General features: G+C 45.2%; 1 protein-coding gene across 3 annotated transcripts in view; it reads left to right on the forward strand.

Moving 5' to 3' along the window:
• The window catches only part of LOC137148041 (USP6 N-terminal-like protein), a 115,647-nt gene extending 97,956 nt beyond the window's left edge, over window positions 1-17,691 (forward strand). For all 3 annotated transcript variants that reach the window (XM_067540487.1, XM_067540488.1, XM_067540489.1), the window contains exons 12-15: window positions 1,791-1,856; window positions 4,555-4,654; window positions 7,290-7,442; window positions 10,694-17,691. In XM_067540487.1, coding sequence (XP_067396588.1) covers window positions 1,791-1,856; window positions 4,555-4,654; window positions 7,290-7,442; window positions 10,694-12,408 — 2,034 coding nt within the window. In that variant the 3' untranslated portion in view covers window positions 12,409-17,691. The remainder of the gene's footprint in view (window positions 1-1,790; window positions 1,857-4,554; window positions 4,655-7,289; window positions 7,443-10,693) is intronic.
• Window positions 17,692-18,347: the final 656 nt, after the last annotated feature.

The raw sequence follows: 18,347 nt of genomic DNA on the forward strand, positions 1-18,347 counted from the left end.
CGTGGTGGCATGTCTCCAGGAAAAACTGTTTATATTTCCATCATCTGAAATAGCTCCTGCTGTAGAAATGTAACAGAGCCAGGCTAAGTTTTCACTTAATTGCAGCTGTCATGAAAGAGATGGAGGTATGTGTGTGGGGGGGAATAAATACTGAGTTCCAGCCAACAGGAACAATAATACCTGCATTCGAGAGACTCTGCATGCTAGTAAAACTAGTAACCATATTTCCCTGAATGGAGAACATGCAATACATCTGCAAAATGGAGTATGGGAAAGTGCAGTCCTTTGTCTGCTGTTAGAAGAGGGGCCTATGTCTGTACTTTGACCATACACCCTCTTGAATAATGTGATCATACTAATTTGTGTTTGAACACTTGGTAGTAAGAGTTGTATCCTTGTTTCTGGCTGATTTATCCAGTTAAATAATGTCTAATCATTTGGAAAATGAAGGTAATAGAGTGGGGGTGGAAGCTGAAGAGACTCTGAGGGGATACAGGGAGTTTTTCTTGGGGGAAAAAAGGAGGTTGCTGGAAAAGAGAATGTAGCTGGCTGCCCTAGAATCCCTGCAGGACTGATGGTGAGTGCAGCTGAGAGGACCAATTGTTCTGGAGGTGTTCCCCCTTGTTTCTAGTACTCTTCCCTCAACTTATCCGTGTGCCATTGCCCTCTATTGGATAGAGTGTCCAAGCTGCTCAAGCATGTGGGACCTTGTCACCTTCTAGTGCCTGCAGCCCACAGAGGCAATAAATCCTAATATCAGTACAGTTAGTTGTGTCTTCTTTAGCTCATCCAGTAGGGGCTTGTTTTGGAGCTTGTTATGTGAATGTGGTATAGCTAACAGTGTTGTCTGTAAGCATGCAGTTATGGAATTATTATAAGATGCTTCTCTTTTTACCTATGTCAGATGAGCATCATGAGGTCTGATTGTTTGAATAATAGAACCACAGGTTTAGAAGGGACCGCAGGGGTCATCTAGTTTAACCCCCTGGCTAAAATGCAGGAATTGTTGTGTCTAAACCATCCAAGAAAGATAGCTATCCACCCAGCCTCCTTTTGAAAGCCTCCAGGGAAGGAGCTTTCACGACCTCCCGAGGCAGTCTGTTCCATGGTCCTACTGTTCTTACAGTTAGGAACTTTTTCCTGAGATTTAATCTAAATCTGCTGTGCTGTAGTTTGAACCCATTGCCTCTTGTCCTGCCCTCTGTGGTGAGAGAGAACAACTTTTCTCCATCTTTTTTTATGGCAACCTTTCAAGTATCTGAAGACCGCTATCATGTCCCCCCTCAATCTCCTCTTTTCCGACCTAAACATACCCAGTTCCTTCAGCCTTTACTCATAGCACTTTGAGATCCTTGAATGGAAGATGGCATAAAACCAGTGTTATTAATTAGACTAATTTGTGTTTCTATCACCTGAAGTTTTTTGGTCTGGAAATTGAGACAGACACAGGCTTAAGCCCAAATGCCTTTTCTGTGGCATGTTGGCACTTGTGTGAGGCTAAGTATTTCTGGAGCAACTGAAACCAGGGGTACAAATGTAACTACCGTGAGGCTCAGATTCAGCAAGAGTTTCAGGCAAGGGTTTGGGTTGGTTTTACTGTCATTTAAGTAGGCACAGGAAACATCATCTCATCTGAAATACGCTCCATAGACCCATTAGGAGCATGACAAACTGTTTCCAGGACCTCAGCCAGAAATTACCGTAGTATTAAAAAACCCATGAATTTTACACAAGCCTCCAGCAATCTGTCCAGTGAAATAAACATCTCTTTGCTTGCTGTCTCACTCTAGGACAAGGAGCAGATGACAACAGGAATTTACACAACCAAGTGGTTCCTGCAGTGCTTCATTGACCGGGTGAGGGCTGTTCCTGGAGAGCTTCCACTTGCCAAGCTGGATCCAGAGTGGATTTTCTTTAGTGTATCTGTGCATTTTTACATATTTTTTTTCTAATAAGATTCTATGAATATTTTATAGGCCAAGATATTTTGCATATTTTCATAAAACACATAGCCGGCAGGAGATAAGCTTAAAATAACTGCATGCCAATGAGACAGTCGCACCATGAATAATAGATGGAAAGATGTTTTTTGGGCAAAAGTATAGGCCTGGGAATCAAACTTTTATTTTCTTTGGCTCTGCAACAAACCTGCTAAATCACTTAACCTCACTGAGCATCAGTCTTCCTAACTTTATAAAGAGGAGAATACCTACCTCAACAGGGTGAATTTATTATATTTGTAAAAAGCTTTCAGATCTTTGGATGGAAGGCACTATAGTACAGTTTTGTAAAGTGTTGTGTACTGTGAATTAAATTAACTCCTATAGCCAACATTTTCAAACTTCAGCAAATAAATGTAGGCTCCTAAGTCCATATTGTAATTAGATATCACAACAGAAATGGCCTGATTGTCAAAGTTGTTAAGCCACCTGCAGATCTCACTGACTTCACTGGGGAATGAGGTTGCTCAGCACCTTTGACAATCAAGCCACTTCTGTTTAAATTGGTCTGGTTACTGGCATAAATAAGAGCAGTTGCCAGTGACCCCTACAGGATATTCCAGCAGGCAAGGATCAAATGAGTATAAGGGAGCCTGCTCCACTTCTTTTCCCCAGCCACACCTCCGTGATGATAGCCACAGGGAGTAGCATAGGAGTCACTACAGTGGGTGTGTGCCACAAAAGATTCCCCTAAACTGGTGGAATTCCCACACTTGGCTTTGGGGCAGCTTTGTGCCACCAGTGCAGTGGAAAAGCTGCTTTGATATACTAGACAGACAGGTCCAGCATCATCCAACTAAATAGGCCGTTGGGCTTTTCTGGTGATTCTTATGTCCAGCTTTGAAAATAGCAAAGATTTCACATACTTGCAAAACTAAATATAATGATGACTTTTCAAGGTAGGAAATCCATTTGCAAGTTTTCTTAGACTGAGTATTTTTCACCTTGTGGTCCCAAAGAAGGAACACTGTTTCTATCTTAACTACAACTATCTGGCCATCCAAGCATGTGAACATTCATTTTAAAACCAGAATTATAGCTCATTAAACACACACAATTCTAAATCTGTCCTGAAAACAAAGAATCTACCTTCGGGTGTTAATAGGAATGTTTATGGCACATTCTATGTGCAGTCATACCTGAGCAATTAGAATAGCATTGGGGCAAAGTATCCATACCATCTGTAATAGACCATGTCCAATTCCCCTTGCTGGCAGACCACCACAGTGCTGGGAGAGGAATCCAGTATCTGGATCCCTTGGTGTTTTAAGCCTCAAAGTCTGAACAGAGCCCAGGCACTGCCCCAGTCTTGGTGCTCTTTGAGTGCAGACCCTCTGTCTAGCATCATCTGCCCCTGAGAGCTGCAACCATGCAACCCCACTGACGGGACAAAGGGGACAATTGCCCAGGGGGCCAGCAATTTAAAAGTGCCTGGGTCTCTTCCACTTGTGGCCTCGCCCACACTTCACCCCAGACCCTGTCCCACTGTTGCTGCTAGCAACCTTTCCCATGCTCCCCGCTTGCCCTCCCTGCTGTTGCTCACCTCTCCTCTCCTCCCCTGCTTTCCCCCTCCCTCCCCCCCCACTGCTGATCACATCTCTCATCCCCTCCCCTGTTGTCACTAGCTGCAGGGTAGGTGGAGTGTGGGAGGGTGGGGTGAGGTGGTGAGCGGGGGCGTGGCCTGGGACAGAGCAGTGGTGGACTGTGGGTGTGGCTGTGGGTGGAAGAGGTGGGATGGGACTGTTCTGCTCTGGGGCCCAGAATTGCTCTCCGTGGGCTTGCAGCTGCCTAACCCTTGGAACCAGTGCTGACTCCTCAGATTGCCCCTGTCATTTAAACACAACCTCTCCCAGAATTCCACCAAAGGTGGGATCCTTCAGGGTTAGAGTTTAACTCACAGGCCACGTGGGAGCTGTGGCGTAGAACACACAGACGCTCTGTGTAGAGTTCTACAGTGCTCTTGCTCTTTACTTACTTGCATGAGAAATACACAGATCCGTACAAGAATAATACACCCTACATGCATTTCCCCTTGCTCTAGCTCACACTGTGTGTCATGTTGGCAGGATCCCCTCTCTTTGCCTCCCCAGCTCCTTCAGCAGCTTCATTCATCTTAAGCTGGTGAAAAATGGCCAAAGAGACAGAACAAGTAGAGCAGTTTCTGCCCTTTATTACCTTCCAGTCTCCTCCATCAGGTGAGACTCTGGTCAGCCTCAACAGGGTGACCACAGAGTGTTGCTAGATGCGCTCTTCCCTGATTAATTTGTTTTCCTGGTTGGGAGCTGGGCGGTTGTTTAGTGCTGTTCCATGTCAAAGGGAGAGCACTTTAAGTCAGTGACCCTCTTTTGATAGCCCTTTGTCACCCACCTTTGGAATTTCGATTTAGCGCGAAGGCAAAAGCACAGAGAGAAGCCAAGGATCCTCAGATGGAGTTTTCAGATTGGTAAAGAAATTTACAGGGAAAAGAGTTCATAATCTCAACCAGAATCCTTACATTTTACAGGCAGATTCCCCAAATTGTCACATCGTCTAACCTGCTTCTTTTTGTGAACAGACTCCCTTCACTCTCACCTTGCGGTTGTGGGATATCTATATCCTGGATGGAGAACGAGTTCTGACAGCCATGGCGTACACCATCCTGAAGCTGCACAAAAGTGAGTTGCTCATCAGAATTGTTTGACTTCCCCATTCAGCAGGGATGATCACAGTGGTAGAGCCTGGGTTTAGATTTCACCGCCTTAGTCAGGAAGAGCTTAGAGAGAGAAGCCCAGCATTGTTTTGAAAGTTTTTCTTTTACTTTAATTGGCCCAAGAAACAGATCTGACCAAAGCGGGCGCATCTCCTGAAGCTACATCCATTTACATCATGTCTGAAGTTAGCGTGTCATTTCTGGCTTCTGATGGTGCTCCACAGTCGGCTGTTTGGCTTTTTTCTCTGTATCATTGGAGTTATACATCTATGATACCATGCAACTCCGACTGGGCATTACAGACTGGTGCAGTTTTAGGCATCACCAGGATTGCAGAGAGAGAGCAAATTACTACACACAGTCCCAAGTTTGCCCTTTTTAAGGTCAGAGGGGAATTATGCATTTGCAAGCATTGACTTTGGCCTTTTCACTAAGGGCCAAATACCACCCTGCTCAGTATAGGGAAGGAGAGAAGAGAGGTTACTCAGTGCATCCTCTGCTACAGGACTTCCATCAGCCACTGGGAAATTCCTTTCAGCAGCCAGGAGCCCTGCCTTGCTCAGTGCATGTTGGCGGTGCAGATGAATGCTTTGTGGTTAGTTGGTTGGTTCTGTTAGTGCTATGTGCTGTAAATACACCAAAGAAGGCACAGTTCCTGTGCTGAAACATTCAAAGTCTTAAAAAAACAATCAAACAAAAAACTACAGAATCTACAGAACTCTAACCATTGCAAAACGCATTTTCCTACACCAGCTACTGTATTCTGTACATGTAACACACTTTATAGAAAAACTATTTTAAGAGCGTTTTACAGAGCATTTAAAATGTTAATGGGACCGTTTAGCTTTTGTTTTTTTTAATTTTTTTTTTTTTTTTTTTTTGCATCTCTCCTGCAAAGTCCTGTTCCTTAGTCTAACTAAACAGGACTCAGAGGAGACAGCAATAAAATATATTTATAACAATACTTCAAAAATGATCCAAAATAGCTTTTATGTACATAAAAATTTCATTGCCTTAAAGTTAGATACCTCAGGACTTTCAGGAGTTCAAGGCATGCCCTGCTGGTCTAATTGGAAAGCTAAGAATCTTCTCTTTCCAATGGTACAAAGCTCTCATTTGTAGCCATACAGGGTCACAGGATAGAGAGATCTGATCTGTCACTGGGCAGGAGTAAATATTACTCATTGGGGGCTTTAGGCCAGTGTAACTTTTTGAGAGGGGACAGGAGAAATGCAGGGGGTTGAACCTGCTCTGAGCTTTAGAATGTTTGAATAAATCCCGAAGAGATGGATTAGTGCAGAGGTAGCCAACCAGTCAGAGACAAAGAGCCCAAAAATAGCTATAGATACCGCAAAGAGCCACATTTACCTTACCCTCCACCGAAAATTCACACTGATCCATCAATTTTGGCGGCAGCTTGTCAATTTCACGTTTGAATTTAAAAAATGTTTGGCGCCCCATACAATGCGCGGAGCCGCATTTGATAGAACACAGAGCCGCATGCGGCTCGCGAGAGCCACATTTGTATGAGCAAAGAGCCGCATGCGGCTCGCAAGCCGCAGGTTGGCCACCCCTGGATTAGTGCATGGAGTATAGGTGAAATGGTCAAAGGTGCATGATAACTGCAGTTTATCACGTGGATACTATTAGCACATTAGCGGTGTAGGTGCATTTATAACTGGGCGAGTGCTATTTATCTGCGTCCATCCTCAATTTCCTACAGTTGTTTAAAAATCTTACCAAGAAAGAAATCTGTGCAGTAGGTCAAAGTGCACTATGGAACTTTTAGTGTGTGGCAGCAGGGTCCGCTCAGCCAGTTGGTGCATGGCAGGCTAGAACAGGGCAGAGTTACACCTCTATTTGCTGTGTACTAAGTCTCCATATGGACAAGCCCTTAATTAAAAGGAACTGGTTTGTGTATGTGAAGTATTGTATGTAAAGAAAAAGAGAGGAGGAAAACTGCAAAACTTAAGCCTTGGTGAACAATGCGGTGGGATAGGTGGCTAACTGCAGTTGCTGCTCTCCATCATGGATGGCTGTGAAATCATGTATTAGATACCAGAAGAGTGTGAAGCACCAACTCTGAACATCTATGCTGAGCCACCTTAGGTTGCACTATCCACTGTTAATCATTGTGGTGTCTGTAATGTGCAGCTTTACTCCCCCTAGAGGTAAAAAGGATAATATTCAGGAACAGCCAGACACCATCTGTCACCAAACCCAGGCCCTGATCCTATAGACATTTATGCACCTGCATAATTTTACTCATTTGAGTGATCCCATCAAAGTCTGTGAGAACTACTCACCTGAGTAACATTACACCCAAACATAAATCTTTGCAGGATTGGGACCAGAGATTGACTTGAGAGAACCATAAATACCAGGCAGGAAAACACATGGAGAAAGGAAGCCATGCATTGTCTCTTCTGTCACGCATTTTAACTTGAATGTAAACCAGATCTCCTGTACTGATAGAATTAAAACTGCTGACCCAGTAGAAACACTGTCTGGAGTTACACTGCTCTCCCCCACCCCTCCCAAAATCTAATCATGATACTACATTGTTCTCTCATTTTGCTGTGTTTTTTGCTGTCCACTAGAGCGCTTACTGAAAATGTCCCTGGAGGACTTACGGGAATTCCTGCAGGAAAGAATTTCTGCTTCTCTGCATTATGAAGATGATATTATTATTGAACATTTGCAAACATCCATGGCTGAATTGCGTAAAATGAAATTTGACCTTCCACCCCCAGGTAGGCAGAGCATGAAAGCAACATTAATTCCACTTTTTTCCCTACAGCCCAGAGTAGACCAAGCAGTTGAAATTAACTCCTTGGTGCCAGTGCTAACCATATCTTTCAGGACCAGAGCAATGCAATTTTTCAGGATTCTTTTCTCTCAGAACAGCAGTAAAAGGCTAACTGCTGTCACCTTCTGAATTGCAGAAAAACAATTGTGTGACCCCAGTTCTCTGTTCTGTTCAAGATCTGTTTGGTGCAAAGATAGGATGAGTTGGGTAATGGTGGCTTTATGTCACTGTTGTGTTCTGGGATCAGACAGCCCCTGGGCCAACAGCTCCTAGGGAGACACTTAGATTTTTCATCAAAGCTCTGCACCAGGCATGCTGAGCTCTTCTGAAAATCTAGCTGCTTATTTCAGTACTTAAATTGGAGCCCGAGCCCTTTTTGAAAATTTGGCCCTATGTGCTATTTGTCATTGTTTTTTAACCCTAAATTGGATTACTCTGCTCCTCCTGGTTATTTTGTTGTTGTGTTTGCAGCGTCTTTGCACGTTTGAATTGAGCCAGATGTTGCAGCTGTGGCCTGCATGCGTTGCTTTGGTTAAACTATTTTCTAGGTGTGTGAACTTCCCAGCCACTGGCACAAACTTTACAGGGCAGGGAGGGGTAATGTTGTATATCACATAATGCAGGAGTTGCCATGATGATTGCCACTGTAGTCCAGGTGAGTGGTTAGATAGAGGCCCTTTAGCATAAATCCTTCATCATGCATCATACAAAACCCCACCTGGATAAGTACATGAATACAGCATGATTACACTGAACTGTTAGTCTGCAGTTGTCACTAAGTCTTTTTTGAGGGATTCTTGTGTCAGGCTGTAACTAGAGATTGGCTAAGGGGAATCAGGTTCTGCAATCTCAAATCAGGGTGGTTTGCATCCAGTTTAACTTTTATCTGAACTCCCAACGTTCAGACTAATATTTCTGGTTTGACCTGACCAACAGACAACAAAACACACATGGAAATGCTTTTCTTATATGGTAACAGGGAATTCATTATTGAACATGATCATTGATTAATGTCTGTAAAGAACTTTGAGCTCCTCTGACAAAAGAATGCAAAATTTAAGGATGAGATTGTCATTTGCTCTGCATGCTCGTGCGTGTCCCCTTCCTCTGCTTTGCTTTACAGGCTACCCAGTTTCCTGGTATGTGCATAGAGGAGAGGGTGAGCAGGCTGCATAAGGCCTTCATTTCTCTCCCCACATAGGTAGGCAGGGTATGAGATGAGCCAGGGCAGGAAGTAGAGTTAGCAGCACCTGGCAGGAAACTGGCACAGATTAGTCCCCCTGTGGAGTAGAGGGGGAGCAAAGAAAAGCGCTGGGATCGAGTCACCGTTCTTTTGCGCAGGCAAATGAATGATCAGGTGCGTCTTGCCCTGTGTAAAGACTCAATCTTGTCTGAAGTCTCACAACAAAGTATAATCATTTTACAGTTAAACAGAGACAAAGCGGTTAAGTGACTTTCCCAGAACCACACAATGAATAAAACCCGGGAGTCCTGACCCACTGGTACCCATGTCTGTTGTCACTTTGTCCAAGATGATGATTGTTTTGATTTGGGTTTGTGCCATTTTTGTTTCTTTATTTGTTTTTGCTTCTTTAGGATATATAACAATGGCCTAAAAAATGTTTTGTTGTAATCTTTTTTGTTTGTTTTTTAGCTTTGCTTTGTTTGTTTATACTGTGACAGTATCAGAAATGTCAAGTCTGGTGTTCCCTGCTTTTTGGGAGCTGACCTCTAGGAGACCTCAAAAGGTGTCTTTTGGGAGCTCTAACTCTGTAAGTGAAGGGACAGGAGTTCTGAATCTTTAACAAAGACCTCCCTTATCCAGATGGTTCAGCATTGATGTTAAAATAGGTGCTAACAATGATACAATAAAATAAAACCCAAACAACCTAGAAGTATGGAAATTCTCTGGCTCAAATCTCTCTTCTCTCCGCTGTTCTGGCTTTTCACTCCTGGGAAAGCACTTGTGGTGGTCAGACTGATAGGGCATTTGACTAGGAGTCAGGAGACTTGTGTTCTGTTACTGCTCTGCCACTGACCAGCTCTATGACCTTGGGCCAGTCACTTGCCCTCTCTTTTCCCTCTTGCCCCCTGTGTCTGTTTTGTCTGTTTAGTTAGTAAGCTGTTCAAAGTAGGGACAGCTTCTTGCTGCATTTGCACAGCAGTAGTACATTGGTGTTGCAGTCTCAATGGGGACCTCTAGGTGCTATTGTAATACACATTTTTAATAATTATATTGTGATGCTGCCATTTCACTAGTTCTCCTGTCACCGTCAAATCTTTCAGCTGAACAGGACTTGACTGTGTAATGTTAACAAAACAAGGAGACTAAAACAGGTTTTGGTTTTTGTTAAATTCTTTTAGGCCACCTTTATACATGATAAAGAAGCAAAATCAGGACATACACCTAATTATTCTTCTTTGCAGGTTACTGTTAAGCATAAAAATCCAACTATATAATTACAACATGGAATAGTAAACGTTTTAATGATCGAGGACTGATTCTGCCAGCCAGGTTGTATCTCATTCAGCAAGTATCCCAAGCTAAATCATTGTCTTCATTTATGGCTGCATTTGTGATATTGATCATTTCATTAAGATGAAAAAGTGCTTCTATGTGGAAATGAGGGAATACAATGAGAGTACTATCTGAGTGAGATCCTATTTCACATGAGTAAAGAAGACAGCAGCAGGGCCATGATCAGCTACAAATTGGCTGACCATTTTCTATCTGCTTACATACAGATTCAGACTGGGATTCAGGCACGCAAATGCTATTGACATTTTGGTACCTAACTACCTTTGGTGGCAATCCCAGCATTAGCCATTAGTAAAACAAAACATTTAAATGTTTACAAATGAAAGTTCTGCCATAGGCAGCGTACTTGCTAGAACAGGAAGTAAATGAGCTTGGGATCGTGCTTGAGCTTCCTAGATTGCCAGTGTGCTAATGGCACCACTCATAGGTAGGTTGATCACCTTCCGAAGGCTCCGAAAAGCTGTAATTGTGTGATCTCCATCTTTGTGTTTTCAAACACCATTCTGAGTGATTACAACAGCCGCCCCCCCCCCCCCCTCTCTTTTTGAGGGGCTGATGTTTGCTGGGCACAGTTCAGAATCCGTCCCAATAACCTGCTGGACTTGTTAAAGCAGTCTTTGAAAAAGAGCTTAATGTGTGTGTTTTTTTCCTTATAGCAAAACCTGAAGAATTCCCCAAGAAACCCTTGGGGCTGGAGCATACTCTAAATCTCATGGGTCTGAAACCCAGCATTGCAGCAAATGGCCAGAATAAGGCTGCCACTGATCTCGACCTTGACAGAGATACAAAACAATCACCTCTGAATAACAGCCCTGCTCATCTGAATGAAACAATTGGTAATTTAAATGTGGCAAGAAAGGAGAGGACCCCTCCTCTGCAGCAGGATGGGCCTCTCTCACCAGCAGTGGCAACAGATGTGCATCAGAATCTATTAAAGGTCAACCAAGAGGAAAACCAGCAGGGAGAAGAAAATCAGGTGGAGTCACAAAAGAAAATTGCTGGTGAAACCCCATCACAGGAGCTGTCTCCTCCAGAAGAGAATGAGGTTCAGGTCCTCCCAGAGAGCCAGGATGCACCTCCATTGAGTAAGGAATCTGTCTTGCAAGGGAGTCCTCAGACTCTCAGTGCAGGGAGAGGTAAAGGAGAACTGCAGGAACGTAGCCCCTCACCTGTTTTAGGCAACACAAACCAAGCCATTCCCCGGGCAGCTCAGTTGCAGGCACTGCAGCAAACACAACCCGAAGGGATGGCAGTGGAAAGCCCTGCAGGGGACACTGTCAACCAGAGCCACAACCCCGGAGTAGATCTGCCTGTCAATCACAATAATATATTGGCAGGTCAGGAGTTGCCAAACCAAACTCTGTCTCTTCCATCCCTTGCCGAACAAAGCCCCTCAGACGCTTCTGTGCAAAATGTCTCGAGTCCTGAAGACACGAGTGCAACCACCTTCCCTGTGGGTTTACCGACAGAAGGGGCTACGCTGCCTCCAGAGCAGCAGCATCAGCCTCCCAGTACAGATGTGTTCTCAGCACCAAGACAAAACCTGTCTTCTCCTTGTGACTTGTCAGAGAAAGTACAAGTGCCTGTCTTGTGTACGGAGAAGGCACCTGTTTCTCTTCCTCTTCCTCTCCAGGATGGTAGACGACGGCCTTCCAACATATCTCAGTATGATAACATGTCCGAGTTGGAGTTCAGAGAGGATAACTCTTCTGTGCAGGTGCCCAATACTGAGAAACTTAGCGGTACAGTGCCACAGAACAAACCATGTTTAAAATCCTTGGTACCCAAGTCTGCATCTGCGAGCGAGATTGCAGATCTGGGGATGCACTCAGGAGAGAGCATAGACTCAGCACAGCAGCCAGGAGGACTGGGCCACCCCGCCTTTAACTCGCTTCCTCAATGGAAACCTTCTGTTGGCACCGGCAGTGTGCCAATCTTATCTATGCTTGACTTGGGGGCAGCTCAGCTGGCAGAGGGCCTACACGACCGACCCTTGTCATCCCCGACTTTACAGGGGCAGTTCAGCCCCTATAAAATAGTAAAGACCACCACCCCGCTTCACGTGGCTCATGCTACGGAGCAGGAGTTCTTGAACCGAAAAAAGATGGCGTTGCCTTTGCAAGAGGGCAGTCGTCATGTGAGCGCAGCCTCTGTGCCAGCTGATGAGGGGGCCCTTCCTATAGCTGCAGAACTTGAGGCTGTGGCTGCCAGTCAGTGTGTCCAGAAGTCATTAAATGCATTGAGAGAGCCACATCCCTCTCTAAGCCCAAAGCCAAAAATACCACCCAAGGTTGCCAAAGCCCATTCAGAGAACAATTTCTATTCAGGCTACCCCTCCGTAATGCAAATGTCCAAATCGGTGACATTTTAGCAGGAGGTAGAGGCAAGGAGGGGAAACAAACAATATAATTACATTGTCTGTTCATGAGACAGCCTGAAAGAGGTTTGCAACCGAAAGGCAGTGCAGCCCAGCATACAGACAGGAGGTGATCCTGTGCTGAGTTGTGTTTGGTACGAGTGCTTGGGGGAATGTTCGGTGGGTAGGAGTTGGATCCCTGGCTGCTAGACGTTGGTGCCAGGAGGTGGTTAAAAAGTTGGTGGGGTTTTTTTCTGTGGCCAAATCACAAAGTGCTTTCACTTTTAATTTTCAGGCCCACCCTTGCTTGCGTGCAGAGAGGCCAAAGCTGGTTAACATGCTAAATGTTTTAACTGTTTTTTCCTCCATTTTGATAAACCCAAGAGCTTTGTCTCATAAACCAGAGTTTAGTTTCTGTCAACCTGGGAATGGACGTGTCACAGAGGATTTTGAGCTGATCTTACAAACAATTAGAGAAGCTTTGGAGGGAGGGGAGAGAGAGAGAGAGGCGTTCTTTACAAACAAATGAGCACTTGGTCAGTGTGGCCAGTAGCATTTTTTCAATGGCCTTTGCAGCAATAGATTTTTCCGTGGTCCTAATAGCCAACAGTCCTTCAAACAAAGCTACTGAGTATTCTTACCAGCCTTCCATAAAGTCTATGCAACATCCAGCTTTAGTTCAGAAATCCAGGTGAGCTCTACTCACGTCCCGTGGGAAAGACTGCATCTTTTCACTTGGAATGCAATGGGGCAATATAGTGTTCTTAGTTCTCTAGCTCTTCCATTTGCAGTGGGAGACTTCCTGAAGAGAAGCTGAATATTCTGTGCGGAAGAGCTCTTCTGTTCTCAGTGGGTTTGTTCTGGGTTGCAATTTTGCTCGGAGTATCAGAAAGCAAAGTTAATTTCTAATGCAAGCTGAAGGCAAGTTGTGCGTGCCATGCTCCTCCAACCTGCAGAAGGTTTGTGCTGATGCACTAAATGTTTGTTTGGATTCCTGGAGCTCCTCATATGAATGGGCTGTACAAGTGTGACAGGGACAGGGATGGAAGGTCGAAGCAGAGCGGCAATCAGTTTTCCAACCTGCCTGTCTGCTCTTGTCCTTTTCTCTGTGAAGCCAGGACAGTGAGCGGGCTCACTGCCTTACGACTGACTGAAAGGAAAAATAAGGAGGCGGCTGCCTTGGTAAATGACCAATTGTTGTATAGCTATGGTAATAAAAATGGGATGTATTCTTGTTTGAGCAATGAAGGCACAGTGCCCTGGCTGGTCTTTTGCTTTAGCTAGCAAGTCACAAGAGGGTAAATCAATTTGTGATAGCTTCTAACCAAATGCCCAAGCCAAAACTGGTCCCTGCTGTTGAGCAATTGAAGTATCAGTGTGGTGACCACACTGGAGTTAGAAAGGAAGATGGGCAAACTTCTGAAAACCTTGGCTCTATTCCTCATTGAATTAGTCTGGCTGTAAATCAACAGAACAAGAAGCTGCCAAGAAAGGAAATCTTGGCATAAAGATTCAGAAGAAGAGGCCTTTCCTGTAAAGCTTAAAGCCTGTGATCCAGAGATGCAAATGTCTTGCCTTAAAGAATGAAGAAGTTGGTGCAGATTTCTTTAAAAGCAAGCTTACAGCTAATAGAAAAATATTCTGTATTTATGAACCATAGCACACTATGGAAAAATGCCAGTCCTGTTTTCTGGTCCAGGTGGTTGAATTACTGTAGTACAATCTACAGAGATGTAGGAATGGTTATTACATCCGTGCTTTGTCATGGGGAACCTGATTCCACTCGATTCTGTAAAATTACGTATAGGTGATGCCTCCTTCAACATCTGAGGATGCTTTGAGATCATACTTGAGGCATGCATATATATACATGTCCCCTACACACTGTCTAAAGGCTCCCTTAGGGAATAGAAGTGTATTAAAAGCCTGGTCCAAAGCCCCATGAAATCCATCGAAAGACTCTCATTGCCTTTGACAGGCTTTGGATCAGCTCCTAAATACGTGTCCTAGAGATTAAGGCCAGAAAGGACATGCAGATCATCCATATTCTGACCTTCTGCATGTCACAGGCTGCCAACACCACCCAGCACCTGCACACTAAACCCAACAACCAAAATTAGATTAAACTATTACAGCCCATGGGGGACTAGGCTATTATGTGCCACAGGCAGAGAAGAGAATGGGCAGGACTGAGGTGCACCAGTGCCTGACGCCCCTGCAAGGGCAGGGAAATGATTTAGTGAGAGAAACCCAGATAATCCCAGCAAGTGTCCTGCACTCACATGCTGCAGAGGAAGGCAAACAAAACCCCAGGGTCTCCGCCAACCTGAACGGGGGGAAATTCCTTCCTGACCCCACCTATGGTGATCATTTAGACCCTGAGTGTATGAGCAGGAACCAGCTGTCCAAGCACCTGAGAGAGACTGTTTGGTGCCACCTCACAGCCCTGGCCCTCACCCTGTCCAGTGTCCTGGCTCCAGCCAAAGGGGACCAACCCCCACCCTGAATATATTGGGGGGGTAGGGGGCATTAATTCCTTTCTGAACCCCTACAGGCGACCAGCTGTGTGTGGTAGTTACATGTCAGTGTAGAGCACAGCTCGCTAAGGGAGCTCACCATTTCTCTCTCTCTCTCGGTGGTCTCAGCACAGCACAGCCAGCAGCTCCTGTTCTAATCTCTGATCTCCCACCAACTTCCTCTTCAGCCTTGCACAAGTCATATAACCTCTCTGCCTGTTCTTCCCATTTGTGAAACGGGAGTAAGCACACTTACTGTCCTACCTCACAGGGGTGTTGTGAGGATTAATTAGTTTTAATGTTTGTAAAGCAGTCTGAAGAGTAGAAGCGCTGTATACATGCTAAGTATTATGATTCTGAGACACCATGGGTCATTTTCCATTATAGGGAAAAGGTGCTTTAGTTGTTTTTATTTTAGCGGTCATTTCCCAATAACTGTGCAGTAGTTTGGAGAGTAATATGTCTGTGTGTAATACCTGGACAGTATTTCAGCAGGATGAGCAATATCCTTTACTTAGGAACTGCGTGCTTCCCCTTGAGCTCTAGAAGCCAGTGGGCAATGGAAATCATTAAAGTAGCTGCAGTCTCTCTCTAGGCTTGGCTTTTGAGTGTTGGGGTCTGTTTTCTCCTCAAATTGCACATGTAACTTCCACTAACCTGACCTGAGCGGAAGTTGAGCTCATACATCTGACAGGAGATTAAACCCCTTTACCTTCACCTTTCTGCTAGCCTGACCTTCCTCCCACCATGTCTGTTCATTCTGGTGTATGCAGGCACAGTGAGGTCAGAGATGGCGAGTATCTAGGTCACCCTGTAATACACACTTTTAAAGGTGATTATCTTTAGAACATTGAATAGTTGCTTAATGCACAATACTAGCCAGCTAGGACAACATCTAATGTACTTTGAATTCAGAGTGCACATTTCCTGTTCTCTTGCAAGCTCTCACTGGGAGAGGCCAGCCAGGCTAATTCCACGTGTGTATTATCCAAGAGTTATCTGGGTTTTTCTGACCTTACTTCACAGAGGTAGTGGCTGAGATATATATGAAGTGTTCTCCTAAAATAGGAGTCAAAGTGGAAGGTTAGCGCATGTTCGAAAGCCTATTGAAGTCAGTGGAAAGACTCTGGTTGACTCCAGTGTACTTTGGATCAGGCTGCTAATGATCTCTGTACAGCACCGGTTCTCAACCGGTGGTACGACCACCGGTGGTGCTTACCGGAGGGCTGGGTGGTACGCGCGGCGCTGAATCCGGCGCTGCCAGTTGGGCCCTCCCACCCACCCTTGCGAAACTCTGCCGCTGAAAATGGGGAAACGGCGGAAGGGTTTTGGCGGTGGGCATTGTTTCCGCTGCGAAACCCCGCCGCAAGTCTCCTCCCTTTTTTTTCCTGAGTGGTACTCGGGTCGGGTCCAGTCGGGTCAAGTGGTACTTGACCTGACTGTACCTGGCCCGAGTGGTACTTGGGGAAAAAAAGGTTGAGAACTGCTGCTGTACAGCAAAGTGGTTTAGGATCACTTTCCTCTTCAGTTAAAAAAATGTGCGAGCATTGGTAGCTACAGCATGCCATGCTCCTCATAGTCTGAGCAGCCAGGTAGCATTGTGAGTTGGGACCTCTAGTCCTCATTAAAGGTGAGGGGGCAAGTGCCATCAGTCCTTGTAGTGTCTCCCCTTCAGTTGGACAGAGTTTGAGCAAACCCCCAATCCTGCTCCAAACTGATTCATTTGCTGCCTTTTGGACTTACTCCAAAATGTGAGTAGAAGGCAGTTTCCCTGGTCTGCGACAGAGTGCATTTCTGAGGGGGAGCGAGGAGCTGTTGCTACAGCAGTGTGACTCTTCTCCCACAGCAATAGGAGTTGCTTTGAATTCCCATAACGTTAAGAGTGGAGACTCTTGACTTTTTCCTTCAGTGTCCTTGCACAAAGGCTTTACTGGCTACCTTGCCGAGGACCTAAACTGCTCTTGGAACTTCGTTCCAAAGATTGCATTTCAGAGGCAAAGGCGAGACGTGTATATGGGAAGGTTCAAGTGGTTTACAACTTTTATTCAGTCTTTAGTTCATGCCCTTGTACTGGTGTGGAATGTGCAGACAGCCTGTCTTCTGGGCTTGTGTGACCCAGCACCAGATCGGTAGGCTTTCTCTGCTCGTTGGGGCCAAGATTTTCAAACATGACTAGTACCTCTGAGACACTTTAAAGGGGCCTGATTCTCAGGCCCCAGCCTTTGAAAATCAGGCCCTTCTAAGATTCTCAAATTGGAACTCAAAATCACTAGTGCTCACAGTGTTCCTTCCCCTACCCCAGCTATCACCATTTCTAACACACCTCATACTGTAGAACTGAGGCCTGTGGCTGATGTATGGCCAATAAGAGTCTGTGTCTCATTCCCCCAGCCCTCATGACCTGAAGATCACGCAGGGGTTGCAAAACTTGCCTTGGCTGGTTTCAGTTCTCCTAAGTTCATGTACACTGGGTTCCCACTACCAATGCAAATTTGTTGAGCAGGTACTGAGAGGAGAACAGGGTTTGCTATCTCTTTGCTATGGGGACTTCCTTTGTAAGATTCATGTCTTGTATGAGCACTGGTCCATGCTTGCAAACAAGCTGCATTAAGGTGACACTCTGCTTCCTGTAGTTATTTTATTTGATTTCCTAGGACTCCCAGGTTTCATATATAGCCAGAACCTTGTGGTTTAGACCAAGAGTCAGGGAGCTGGGTAGATTATGGTGCTGACCCATTGGCTGTGAGACCTGACAAAGCAAATCCCTTGACCGCTTTGAGTCCAAGTCAAATAACTTAGAAAAACTGAGGGGAAAGAGGCAGGGCTGTGCTGGAGCCCAGATGCTGCCTCAGGGGCAGAGCTTCCCTGACTGATAAAAGCAAACTGAACTTTATTAGGGAAAAACCCAGAAAACTCCCTTCTAACCATTTTGCATGCTAAAAATGACACAGCGTCCATGAGACCCAATCACAGCCCTGATTTTTTGCATTCAACCCTCTCCTCTCAGGGCATGGGGAGCTTCAAGTGTGGAAAATCTCATAGCTAACCCTCTCCTAAAGACCCCATCCTGCCGTTTCTTACCTAGGTGTTTAATTTAACCCATTTGTAATCCCACTGAAGTCAGGCTGGGGGCCTGCCGTTTGGAGGTTTCTCAGTTGCCCCATTGTGGGAGACCAGCACAAATGCTCTTGGATTTTAAGTAGCTCTGTGCAGCCCTAGACAGAGCCATTGGAGCAATGCCTTGTTTACAGGCCGATATAGTACTTTTTGTTTGTTTGTTTGTGAATGTAACGTTTTACATACCAATCAACTTACATTTTTCCATTTCAGGCTGTTGCTGCAAATGACCATGTCAGATTCAGGCACTCCCCACCACCATTGCAGGAGCTTATTGTACTTACAAGTAACTTCCTTGTCTTTTCTGTTCAGGTTCTTATA

This window comes from Emydura macquarii, unplaced genomic scaffold (assembly GCF_026122565.2).
Source record: "Emydura macquarii macquarii isolate MOO-44397 ecotype Brisbane River unplaced genomic scaffold, CSIRO-AGI_Emac_v2 contig_587, whole genome shotgun sequence".
NCBI lineage: Eukaryota > Metazoa > Chordata > Testudines > Chelidae > Emydura > Emydura macquarii.